Genomic DNA, 13,052 nt, shown 5'->3' on the forward strand with positions numbered 1-13,052 from the left:
AGGGGGGAGTGTGTTGGGGGGCGAGTTAGGGTTCTGGATAGGGTTCAAGTTAGGGTTCGGGTTCGGGTTAGGGTTCGGGATAGGGTTCAAGTTAGGGTTCGGGTTCGGATTAGGGTTCGGGTTCGGATTAGGGTTCGGGTTCAGGTTCAGGGTTCGGGTTAGGGTCCGGGGGTGAGGTCAGGGTCCGGCCTTCGGGTCAGGGTCCGGGGTCGGGGTTCGGGTCAGGGTCCAGCGTTCGGGTCAGGGTCCGGGGTCGGGGTTAGGGCTATGGTTAGGTTTAGGGTTAGGGGTTAGGGTTAGGTTCGGTTCGGGTTCGGGCTAGGGCTAGGGTTAGGGCTAGGGCTAGGGCTAGGGCTAGGGTTAGGGTTGAGGTTGGGGTTAGGTTGAAGTTAGGGTTAGAGATAAGGATTAGGGTTACGGTTAGAGTTGGGGTAGAATTGAGGTTAGGGTTTAGGGTTAGGGTTGGGATTGATGTTAGGGGTAGGGCTAGGGTATAGTGTTAAAGTTAGCATTGGGGAATGGTTTTGGGTAGGGGTTAGGTTTAAGGGTTAGTGGTTAGGGTTAGAGGTTAAGGTTATGGCTGACGCTAGGCTTGGAGTTGGGATTGTGTTTGTGATTTGGCCGGTGTGGGGTTAAGGGTTAGATTTACGGATTTGGGATTTGGGTTAAGCTTGGCGTTAGGGGTAACACCACATGCCCTGGGTGACCCAGGCAGTGAGTCACTGACAGCCCTCCTATTTGGCCCGTGGCACAGCCTGGAGCGAAATGGCCTGCTGACCTTTCCAGACACTCGGACAATTCGTGATACAGTTTATGCAGTCATGCCCAGTGAGTTCTATTGTTCAGTTTTATAGAATACCTAATTCTGTGTTTATTATGAATAAAGAGAGATTTCTTGTGGTTTTTTTAGAATATGAAGCATATTTATTTTGCCTACAAGTTGGAAGTTCCAATACTATAGGAAGCGTAAATGCAGGTTATAATGATGGGTCTTTTATTATAAGATTGAATTCACATCATACTGAATCAGTAACTCCAGCTGTATGAACAGGGTGAGATATTAAACATTTAATGAAAAGAATTCCTTTCTTAGGTCACAGCAAGGACTAAATATGTCTAATTATCATGCCCGCTAAGAAGATGTATTGTGATATTTGCAGTTAATCACTCATTCAGTTCCAAGGGTATGTATTCATTGTCTGCTCTGGGCATAACAACAATTGGAAGCAGTATGTTCACATGAAAAAAACTTACCTGAGGCTGTAAGTCACAACTTTCCATGACCAGCACACATTTCTGATTTGAAATATATATCTAAAGCTTCAAATGCATAAATAGATATCCCAATCTAGATCTAAGTTAATAGTTGCTTTGAATTAATTGTTTAAATTATCCTGGGAATCAGAAAGATATGTCTACATGAAACAATAAAGGTTATATTAGAATTAATAAACTTTTGAAGATAATTTTAATCTTAATATATAAACATACTACCTAAGCACACTGTTTAAATACATCTGCAACAGACTATTTTTAGATTTAGGTAAATCATTAATCCTTAAATTTGGAAAAGATTCCAGTGTTAGAGCTCTAGACAATGAAACTTGGATGTTCTTCTAAAATTTTTGAGTTTTTATCCAGAAATACATATTTTCCTGGCACTGAGAACTGCAAGAAATTTCACTTGGAGTCTCCACATAGTCAACCGTGTGTGATGTCAACATCAGTGTAATAGACCTATCACAAACATCCTGTGACTTTTATTTTTTTTATGTACTTTAAATTCTGGGATACATGAGCAGAACGTGCAGGTTTGTTACACAGGTATACACGTGCCATGGTGGTTTGCTGCACCTGTCAACCCATCGTCTATGTTAGGTATTTCTCCTAATGCCATCCCTCCCCTAGGCCCCGACCCTGCAACAGGTCCCCATGTGTGATGTTCCCCTCCCTGTGTCCATGTGTTCTCATTGTTCAACTCCCACTCATGAGTGAGAACATGCGGTGTTTGCTTTTCTGTTCCTGTGTTAGTTTGCCAAGAATGATGGTTTCCAGCTTATCCATGTCCCTGCAAAAGACATGAACTCATCCTTTTTTATGGCTGCATAGTATTCCATGGTGTATATGTGCCACATTTTCTTTATTCAGTCTATCGTTGATGGGCATTTGGGTTGGTTCCCAGTCTTTGCTATTGTGAATAGTGCTGCAGTAAACATGCGTGTGCATGTGTCTTTATAGTAGAATGATTTATAATCCTTTGGGTATATACCCAGTAATGGGATTGCTGGGTCAAATGGTATTTCTGGTTCCAGATCCTTGAGGAATTGCCACACTGTCTTCCACAATGGTTGAACTAATTTACACTCTCACCAACAGTGTAAAAGCGTTCCTCTTTCTCCACATCCTCTCCAGCATCTGTTGTTTCCTGACTTTTTAATGATCGCCATTCTAACTGGCATGAATTGGTATCTCACTGTGGTTTTGATTTGCATTTCTCTAATGACCAGTAATGATGAGCTTGTTGGCCACATAAATGCCTTCTTTTGAGAAGTGTCTGTTCATATCCTTCACCCACTTCTTGATGGTTTTTTTTTTTCCTTGTAAATTTGTTTAAGTTCCTTGTAGATTCTGGATATTAGCCCTTTGTCAGATGAGTAGATTGCAAACATTTTCTCCCATTCTGTAGGTTGCCTGTTCACTCTGATGAGAGTTTCTTTTGCTGTGCAGAAGCTCTTTAGTTTAGTTAGATCCTATTTGTAAATTTTGGCTTTTGTTGCCGTTGCTTTTGGCGTTTTAGTCATGAAGTCTTTGGCCATGTCTATGTCCTGAATGATATTGTCTAGGTTTTCCTCTAGGGTTTTTATGGTTTTAGGTCTTACATTTAAGTCTTTAATCCATCTTGAGTTAATTTTTGTATGAGGTGTACGGAAGGGGTCTAGTTTCAGTTTTCTGCATATGGCTAGCGGGTTTTCCCAACACCATTTATTAAATAGGAAATCCTTTCCTCATTGCTTGTTTTTGTCAGGGTAGTCAGACATCCTAAACTTTTAAATTTAAGAATTTACATTTTTTTTTAAAGTAACTGACAACTGACAATCATTTAAAAATCCATAACTTAAAAAAAAATTCCTGCTATGTTTTCAACCAAGAGAAATGAAAATCTGTTGACACAAAGACCTGAATATAAGTATTCATAACAACTTTCTTCTTAATAGCCAAATATTTTAAAAATAGCCTATCACTGAAGAATAGATAAGCTGTAATATATTCCTACAATGGTTACTGCCCAACATAAGAATGACATATACACTGGAAACCACATGGACATATCTCAAAGGCATTAGAATACATGAAAGAAACTAGGTATAAGAGAATATTCTTATATGATTCCATTTATATCAAATTCTTTTTTTTTTTTTTGAGATAACATCTCACTCTATCACCAAGCCTAGAGTGCAGTGATGTGATCACAGATCACCATAGCCTTGACCTCCCAGGCTCAGGTGATTCTTCAGCCTCCTGAGTAGCTGGGACCACAGGGGTGTGAGTAAAGAGGCAATAACTATATTACAAAGCCATAATAATAAAAACAGCATACTACTGATGTTAGAGTGGACAAATAGATCAATGGGAGAACTGGAAAGACTACAAACAAACTGAAGTATATATGATAAAGGTGTCATTTCAAGCCAGTGTATAATGAAAATAAATGGTGTTAGAATAACTGGATAATCATTGGAGAAAGGTGTTTAGATTCTGACACCAAACAGACTAAGGATTTAGAAGTAGAAATGAAATTATAAATATTCTAGAAAAAAATTTGGAGAAATATTTATATAATTCTGGACTAAGAATTAGTGTGTTAGTTTCTAATAAGAAATCTACTGTTACTCAGAAATTTTTACTTCTATTAGAAATATTTCATTCCCCTCTTTCTGCCTTCAAAGTTTTTTTCTGTGTTGTTAAGTTTCAGAAGTTTTATGATATGTTTGTTGTGTTAATTACTTTGGGTTTATCCTGTTTAGGATTTGCTTAGCATCTTCACTCTAGATTTATATCTCTCCCAGATTTGGGAAATTTTCAGTCTTATTTCTGAGACTTAAGTATTTTTGTGGTAAAGATTAATAGAAGTAGAATCTCTGGGTAAAAGGGTTCAAACATTTGAAATCCAATAGATATTTTCAAATAACCCTCCCAAAGTTTATGGCAGTTTTTATTTCCATTGACAGTGAATACAAATGACTGTTTACCGACCCCCTCACCAACAGAAGTTATTATCAATATATTAAAGCTTTGTCAGTGTCCTAAACAAAAATAATCTATTGTTGTTTTGATCTGCATTTGTTTTTAGTGAAATTGAACATATTTTCATGGTTATTGGTTGTATTTCTTTTTTAATTTTTCATCTTCTTGCCAACTTTTCTGATGGGAAGTTCATCTATTTTATTGATCATAGAGTTCTCGTTGTACATTTTTTCTTATACTTTAAGTTCTAGGATACATGTGCAGATGGTGCAGGCTTGTTACAGGGGTATACACGTGCCATGGTGGTTTGCTGCACCCATCAACCCATCATGTACATTAGGTATTTCTCCTAATGCTATCCCTCCCCTAGGCCCCCACCCCCTGACTGGCCCCAGTGTGTGATGTTCCCCTCCCTGTGTCCATGTGTTCTCATTTTTCAACTCCCAGTTATGAGTGAGAACATGTGGTGTTTGGTTTTCTGTTCCTGTGTTAGTTTGCCTAGAATGATGGTTTCCAGCTTCATCCATGTCTCTGCAAAGGACATGAACTCATCTGTTTTTATGGCTGTATAGTATTCCATGGTATACTATATGTGCCACAGTTTCTTTAGCCAGTCTATCATTGATGGGCATTTGGCTTGGTTCCAAGTCTTTGCTATTGTGAATACTGCTGCAATAAACATACATGTGCATGTGTCTTTATAGTAGAATGATTTATAATCCTTTGGGTATATACCCAGTGATGGGATTGTTGGATCAAATGGTATTTCTGGTTCTAGGTCCTTGAGGAATTGCCATACTGTCTTCCACAATGGTTGAACTAATTTATACTCCCACCAAGTGTAAAAGTGTTCCTATTTCTCCATATCCTCTGCAGCATCTGTTTCCTGATTTTTTAATGATTGCCATTCTAACTGGCATGAGACGGTATCTCATTGTGATTTTGATTTGCATTTCTCTGATGACAAGTGATGATGAGCTTTTTTTCATATGTTTGTTGGCCACATAAATGTCTTCTTTTGAGAAGTGTCTGTTCATATCCTTTGCTCATTTTTTGATGGGGTTGTTTTTTTCTTGTAAATTTGTTTAAATTCTTTGTAGATTCTGGATATTAGCCCTTTGTCAGATGGATAGATTGCAAAAATTTTCTCCCATTCTGTAGGTTGCCTGTTCACTCTGATGAGTTTCTTTTGCTGTGCAGAAGTTCTTTAGTTTAGTTAGATCCAATATGTCAATTTTGGCTTTTGTTGCCATTGCTTTTGGTGTTTTAGTCATGAAGTCTTTGCCCATGGCTATATCCTGAATGGTATTGCCTAGGTTTTCTTCTAGGGTTTTTATGGTTTTAGGTCTTACATCTAAGTCTTTAATTCATCTTAATTTTTGTATAAGGTGTAAGGAAGGGGTCCAGTTTCAGTTTTCTGCATATGGCTAGCCAGTTTTCTCAACACCAGTTATTAAATGGGGAATCCTTTCCTCATTGCTTGTTTTCATCAGGTTTGTCAAAGATCAGATGGTTGTAGATGTGTGGCATTATTTCTGAGGACTCTGTTCTGTTTTATTGGTCTATATATCTGTTTTGGTACCAGTACCATGCTGTTGTGGTTACTGTAGCCTTGTAGTATAGTTTGAAGTCAGGTAGCATGATGCCTCCAGCTTTGTTCTTTTTGCTTAGGATTGTCTTGGCTATCCGGGCTCTTTTTTGGGTCCATATGAAATTTAAAGTAGTTTTTTCTAATTCTGTGAAGAAAGTCAATGGTAGCTTGATGAGGATAGCACTGAATCTATAAATTACTACAGACAGTATGGCCATTTTTACAATATTGATTCTTCCTATCCTTGAGCATGGAATGTTCTTCCATTTGTTTGTGTCCTCTCTTATTTCCTTAAACAGTGGTTTGTAGTTCTCCTTGAAGAGGTCCTTCAAATCCCTTGTAAGTTGTATTCCTAGGGATTTTATTCTCTTTGTAGCCATTGTGAATGGGAGCTCATTCATGATTTGCTCTCTGTTTGTCTCTCATTGGTGTATAGGAATGCTTGTGATTTTTGTACATTGATTCTGTATCCTCAGACTTTGCTGAAGTTGCTTATCAGCATAAGGAGATTTTGGGCTGAGACGATGGGGTTTTCTAAAGATACAGTCATGTCATCTGCAAACAGAGATAATTTTATTTCCTCTCTTCCTATTTGAATACCCTTTATTTCTTTCTCTTGCCTGATTGCCCTGGCCAGAACTTCCAATACTATGCTGAATAGGAGTGGTGAGAGAGGGCATCCTTGTCTTTTGCCGGTTTTCAAAGGGAATGTTTTCAGCGTTTGCCCATTCAGTATGATATTGGCTGTGGGTTTGTCATAAGTAGCTCTTATTATTTTGAGATACATTCCATCAGTACTTAGTTATTGAGAGTTTTTAGCATGAAGTTGTGTTAAATTTTATCGAAGACCTTTTCTGCATAATCATGTGGTTTTTGTCATTGGTTCTGTTTATGTGATGGATTACGTTTATTGATTTGCCTGTGTTGAGGTGAACCATCCTTGCATCCCAGGGATGAAGCTGACTTGATCGTGGTGGATACACTTTTTGATGTGCTGCTGCATTTGGTTTGCCAGTATTTTATTGAAGATCTTTGCATCAATGTTCATCAGGGATATTGGCCTGAAATTTTCTTTTCTTGTTCTGTCTCTGCCAGGTTTTGTTATCAGGATGATGCTGATAACTCATAAAATGAGTTATGGAGGAGTACCTCTTTTTCTATTGTTTGGAATAGTTTCAGAAGGAATGGTATCAGCTCCTCTTTGCACCTCTGGTAGAATTTGGCTGTGAATCCATCTGGTTCTGGGCTTTTTGTGGTTGGTTGTCTGTTAGTTACTGCCTCAATTTCAGAACTTGTTGTTGGTCAATTCAGGGATTCGATTTCTTCCTGGTTTAGTCTTGGGAGGGTGTATGTGTCCAGGAATGTATCCATTTATTCTAGATTTTCTAGTTTATTTGCATAGAGGTGTTTATAGTATTCTCTGATGGTAGTTTCTACTTCTGTGGGATCAGTGGTGATATCCCCTTTATTGTTTTTTATTGTGTATATTTGGTTCTTCTATCTTTTCTTCTTTATTAGTCTGGCTAGCGGTTTATCTATTTTGTTAATGTTTTCAAAAAACCAGTTCCTGTATTCTTCGATTTTTAAAGGGGTTTTCATGTGTCTATCTCCTTCAGTTCTGCTCTGATCTTAGTTACTTCTTGTCTTCTGCTAGCTTTTGAAGTTGTTTGCTCTTGCTTCTCTAGTTCTTTGTTGTTGTTGTTGTTTTTCTTTTAATTTTTTTTTATTATACTTTAAGTTCTAGGGTACATGTGCACAACGTGCAGGTTTGTTGCATATGTATACATGAGCCATGTTGGTGTGCTGCACCCATTAACTCGTCATTTACATTGGGTATATCTCCTAATGCTGTCCCTCGCCCTCCCCCCTCCCCACAATAGGACCCGGTGTGTGATGTTCCCCTTCCTGTGTCCAAGTGATCTCATTGTTCAATTCCCACCTATGAGTGAGAACATGCGGTATTTGGTTTTCTGTTCTTTTAATTGTGATGTTAGGGTGTTGATTTTAGATATTTCCTGCTTTCTCCTGTGGGCATTTTAGTGCTATAAATTTCCCTCTAAACACTGCTTTAGCTATGTCCCAGAGATTCTGGTACATTGTGTCTTTGTTCTCATTGGTTTCAAAGAACTTATTTATTTCTGCTTTAATTTTGTTATTTACCCAGTAGTCATTCAGGAGCAGGGTGTTCAGTTTCCATGTGGTAGTGTGGTTTTGAGTGAGTTTCTTAATCTGGAGTACTAATTTGATTGCACTGTGGTCTGAGAGACTGTTTGTTATGATATCTGTTCTTTTGCATTTGCTGAGGAGTGTTTTACTTCCAATTATGTGGCTGATTTTATAATAAGTGTGATGTGGTACTGAGAAGAATGTATATTCTGTTGATTTGGGGTGGAGAGTTCTGTAGATGTCTATTAGGTCTGCTTGGTCCAGAGCTGAGAGAAGAGCTGCATCCCCGGCGATCATGGCTCGACGAGGGATTCCTGCATCCTGCAACATGTGGGAGTCCCACCGTGGCCGCTCTGGAAGCCGGCGAGGAGAGCGGGACACGGTGCTGGCGTCCCACGCCTCCCTGGAAGTTTCTGGGTCCCCGCAGGGCTCGGAAATCCAACAGCCAACCTGGTCAGGGCTTTCGGGGGGCAGGAGAGACGTGAGCAACCGCCCCCCTGGCAGACGGCAGAGCAACGTGGAATCCGAAATCACGCTTCAGTCGTCCTGATGTGGCCCCTGTGTGGACGGGCTCCCGCCTCGGGCTGCAGTGCAGGGCTCAGCCTGGGGACGCAGGGCTGTCAAGCATGAGGGTGCAAACCGGACGCCACCCGAGTCTGGCTCTCTCTCGCCTTGTGGCAGACATGGCCCGTTCCTCGGGTATGAGTGCCCCGCCGCCCGACGCGGTCTGTGGCCCAGTCCTCTGCCCGCGCTGGGCGCTGGCCTTCTTCCCGCGTGCGGGGGCGTGGGGGAGGGCCGGTCCTGTTGCTCCTGGAGGCCGAAGACGGCTTTTCCTCTCTGCCGGAGTCCCTCTGTCCCTTGCTCCTCCCTCCGCCCCCACTCTGTCCTCCGTCGCTCGCTCTTTCCATCCGTTCCTTTCTCCCTCCCTCTCTCCGTCCGTCCGTCCGTCCGTCCGTCCCTCCCTCCCTCCCTCCCTCCCTCCCTCCCTTCCAAAGTCCCTCGTCCTCAGTCCATCCCTCTAGGTCTCGCTTTCTCCCTTCCATCTCTGCCTGCCTCCTCCCTCCCCCTGGAAGGGTCAGCATCCCCGCTGCGTGTGGATCTGGGGTGGGCAGGTGCCGCCAGGTGTTCCATGGTGACAGCGGGGAGGCTGCAGGGGCACGGGTGGGCGAGTGACGGTGGAGCAGGCCGAAGGAGGCGAGCCGCGGGAGGAGAGCAGGCCTGGAGGCTGCCGGACCCCGTGTTTCGCGGCATGGGGTCTCCAGCCAGCAGCCCAGCGCAGAACGCTGTGGCGGCGGGGGCGGGGGTGGGTGGTGTGTGTGGGTGTGGGGTGTGTGGTTGTGTGGGTGTGTTGGTGCGCGTGTGTGTGTGTCGCGCGAGCGGGGGTGGGGTTGGGAGTGGGGTGGGGGATCAAGCTGGGTCGGGGTGGTGGAAAGGCAGAGAGCTCTGCCGGGCCCTCCGGAGCCTAGGGCGCGTCCGCACACCCGCGCATGCGCAGTAGACGACCCCCTCCTGGAACCTGGGCGGGCTCCGGGACCACGGGGAGGCTCAGTTCTCCTAGGTGTGGAATCTCCAGCCGCCGCCGCGGCCGCCGCCAGGCCCAGACCCGGAAGGCAGGAATGCCAGGCTGGTCAGTCCGGAGGGAAAACGGGCCTCTCCACACCGAGGCAGGTGCTCCCCGAGAAAGGGAGGCCACCGCCCCGCCCCCGATCCCGTCCCCACCCGGCGTCCTAAAGCTCCTCCAGCAGAGCCCGGTATTCCTCCTCGCTGAGGAGTAGCGGTTCCAGCAAAGCGGGCTCTCCCACGTCCTGCAGCTCCGTCGGGGCCTCGCTTTCTGGGAAAGACCCCGCCTGCTGCAGAAACTCGGGGGTCTCCAGGAGCTCATCCAGCAGGCTGGAGGGGAGTGCAGACGAGCGCCCGGGCTCCCGGAGCGGCGGGGAGGACGCCCGGATGTCTTGCATGGGCTCCTGCGGCGCGGAGGCCTCTGGCGACGCGGGCCCCGGAGGTGGAGCTGCCCCGACGTGGGCCTCCCACGCCGCCCTGGCGACCTGGGGACCCTGGCCCCAGCCCCCCCACGCTCCCTGGGAATGGCGGGCAGGCACAGCCTGGCCCTGCGGCTCAGCTGGAGCGGGCCCAGGCTGTCCCACCGAGCAAGGGCCCGGCAGGCTGTGGTGCTGCGGGTCCTGATCCCCCCGGCATTGGCTGGGGCGCGGGGGCCACCCCAGGGGAGCCCGAGGGTGGAGACGCCCCTTCCGGGGTGCCACGCACGAAAGAATCCCAATCCCCGCTGCCACGGGGAAGGGAGAACCCTGCTGCCTGCGCAGCCTGGCTGGGCCGGAGAGGGGCGACGGCCCCTTCTCCCTGGCTGAGGTAGGCCCCCTGTGGGACAGTCCAGGGCGCGCAGGGCATGTGGGGTGCGGGAAGCCCCGTTCCCCACGGCCCGGTGTGGGTGAAGGCGACCGGCGAGGGAGCGGGGGGACACCCGCCGGGGGCCGCTTTGCACGACCCGCCTGCGTGCGCCGGTGCACTGCCACCCTGGCCTGGGTGCCTGGCCCTCCGGTTCTGAAACCAAATCTGAATCCGGGACTCCGGGAGGCCCGTCTCTCTGGCCAGTTCTTCCCGGGTGGCGATGCCCGGAAAGCGATTCTGCTGGAAGGCTCGCAGGAGCAGGGCGGTCTGGGACCGGGTGACGGCGGTCCGCTTTCGCCTGCCTTCTTGCGGGCCGCGTTTGCCCGTCCAGGGCCGAGACTCCCGCCGGTGCTGCCTCAGCTGGCGCGATCTCTCGTTCTGAAACCAAATCTGGACCCTGGGATCCGGAATGCCGATGGCCTGGGCCAGCTCTTCCCTTGTGGCGATGCCCGGGTACGGGTTCCGCTCAAAGCAGGCTCGCAGGGCCTCCCTTTGGCTCGGGGTCCAAACGAGCCTCCTTCGCCGTCCTCGTCCTCGGGCTTCCGCCAGGAGGGCGCCGTCGGCAGGTGTCGGGAGAGCCATCGCGGGGAGGCCTGGCCGGAATTTCGCGGACCCACGCGGGCAGAGAGAGGCCGGCGGGCTCCCGTGGCCCTGAGTCGGCCTGTGCGCGGCGCGCAGGTCCAGCCGGGAGGCCGGCCCCGACGGCCAGCGGCCCTTATAAAGGCACACAGGCTCCACCCCTTCTGGACTGCGGGGGGTGGGGGGGAGCCCTGGGTCAGCCCGCCCTGGGAAGCCGGAAACCACAGGGCCCCGGGCCCTGTGTCCTCGGTATGGGTGGGGCCGGCCAAGCCCAGGAAGGGGGCAGGGTGGGGGGGTAGGGGGTAGGGTGGGGCAGGGGGCGGGGTGGACGGGGAGCCGGCTTCGGGGACTGGCGCTCTGAGCCTCTCCGCGATCTGCGGGGCCTGGAAGCCGCTCTCGGGGCTCCGCAGGCGTCTCCAGCAGGGAGAAGCCAGCCTGGAACGGTGGAGTGGGCGTGAAAATGAACCTGCATGGAGAGTCTTGAGACTGCCGGGCCCTCTCTCCTTGAAGAGGACGTGCCGTGTGTCGCCGTTGCCGTGAGGGTCTCACACACGCAGGCGTGTGGGTCGCGTGCACTTCCGCGCAGAAGAGCAGAGCGACACCCCGGAGAAAAGCTGCATCCCCGGCGTCATGGCTCGACGAGGGATTCCTGCATCCTGCAACATGTGTGGAGTCACCACCGTGGCCGCTCTGGAAGCCGGCGAGGAGAGCGGGGACACGGTGCTGGCGTCCCACGCCTCCCTGGAAGTTTCTGGGTCCCCGCAGGGCTCGGAAATCCAACAGCCAACCTGGTCAGGCTTTCGGGGGCAGGAGAGACGTGAGCAACCGCCCCCCTGGCAGACGGCAGAGCAACGTGGAATCCGAAATCACGCTTCAGTCGTCCTGAGTGTGGCCCCTGTGGACGGGGCTGCCCGCCTCGGCTGCAGTGCAGGGCTCAGCCTGGGGACGGCAGGGCTGTCAAGCATGAGGGTGCAAACCGGACGGCCACCCGAGTCTGGCTCTCTCTCGCCTTGGCAGACATGGCCCTTCCTCGGGTATGAGTGCCCCCCGCCCGACGCGGTGGCTGTGGACCCAGTCCTCTGCCCGCGCTGGGCGCTGGCCTTCTTCCCGGCGTGCGGGGGCGTGGGGGAGGGCCGGTCCTGTTGCTCCTGGAGGCCGAAGACGGCTTTTCCTCTCTGCCGGAGTCCCTCTGTCCCTTGCTCCCTCCCGCCCCCACTCTGTCCTTCCGTCGCTCCGTCTTTCCATCCGTTCCTTTCTCCCTCCCTCTCTCCGTCCGTCCGTCCGTCCGTCCGTCCTCCCTCCCTCCTCCCTCCCTTCCAAAGTCCCTCGTCCTCCGTCCATCCCTCTAGGTCTCGCTTTCCCTTCCTATCTCTGCCTGCCTTCCCTCCCGCCTGGAAGGGTCAGCATCCCCGCTGCGTGTGGGATCTGGGGTGGGCAGGTAGCCGCCAGGTGTTCCATGGTGACAGCGGGGAGGCTGCAGGGGCACGGGTGGGCGAGTGACGGTGGAGCGGAGCAGAGGGAGGCGAGCCGCGGGAGGGAGAGCAGGCCTGGAGGCTGCCGGGACCCCGTGTTTCGCGGCATGGAGGTCTCCAGCCAGCAGCCCAGCGCAGAACGCTGTGGCGGCGGGGGGGCGGGGTGGGGGGGGTGTGTGTGGGTGTGAGGGTGTGTGGTTGTGTGGGTGTGTTGGTGCGCGTGTGTGTGTGTGCGCGCGAGCGTGGGGTTGGGGAGTGGGGTGGGGGATCAAGCTGGGGTCGGGTGGTGGAAAGGCAGGAGAGCTCTGCCGGGGCGCCTCCCGGAGCCTAGGCGGCTGTCCGCACACCCGCGCATGCGCAGTAGACGACCCCCTCCTGGAACCTGGGCGGGCTCCGGGACCACGGGGAGGCTCAGTTCTCCTAGGTGTGGAATCTCCAGCCGCCGCCGCGGCCGCCGCCAGGCCCAGACCCGGAAGGCAGGAATGCCAGGCTGGTCAGTCCGGAGGGAAAACGGGCCTCTCCACACCGAGGCAGGTGCTCCCCGAGAAAGGGAGGCCACCGCCCCGCCCCCGATCCCGTCCCCACCCGGCGTC

The 13,052-nt window shown here is 49.8% G+C and overlaps 1 protein-coding gene across 1 annotated transcript; it reads right to left on the reverse strand.

The window, feature by feature from the left end:
- Positions 1 to 9,729: 9,729 nt before the first annotated feature.
- On the reverse strand, positions 9,730 to 11,005 carry LOC115896559 (double homeobox protein 4C-like). The gene is given in 2 exon segments (XM_030927948.1): positions 9,730 to 10,243; positions 10,245 to 11,005. Coding segments are annotated over 2 exon segments (1,260 nt in total). The 5' UTR covers positions 10,991 to 11,005.
- Positions 11,006 to 13,052: the final 2,047 nt, after the last annotated feature.

Source organism: Rhinopithecus roxellana, chromosome 3 (genome assembly GCF_007565055.1).
Source record: "Rhinopithecus roxellana isolate Shanxi Qingling chromosome 3, ASM756505v1, whole genome shotgun sequence".
Taxonomy (NCBI): Eukaryota; Metazoa; Chordata; class Mammalia; order Primates; family Cercopithecidae; genus Rhinopithecus; species Rhinopithecus roxellana.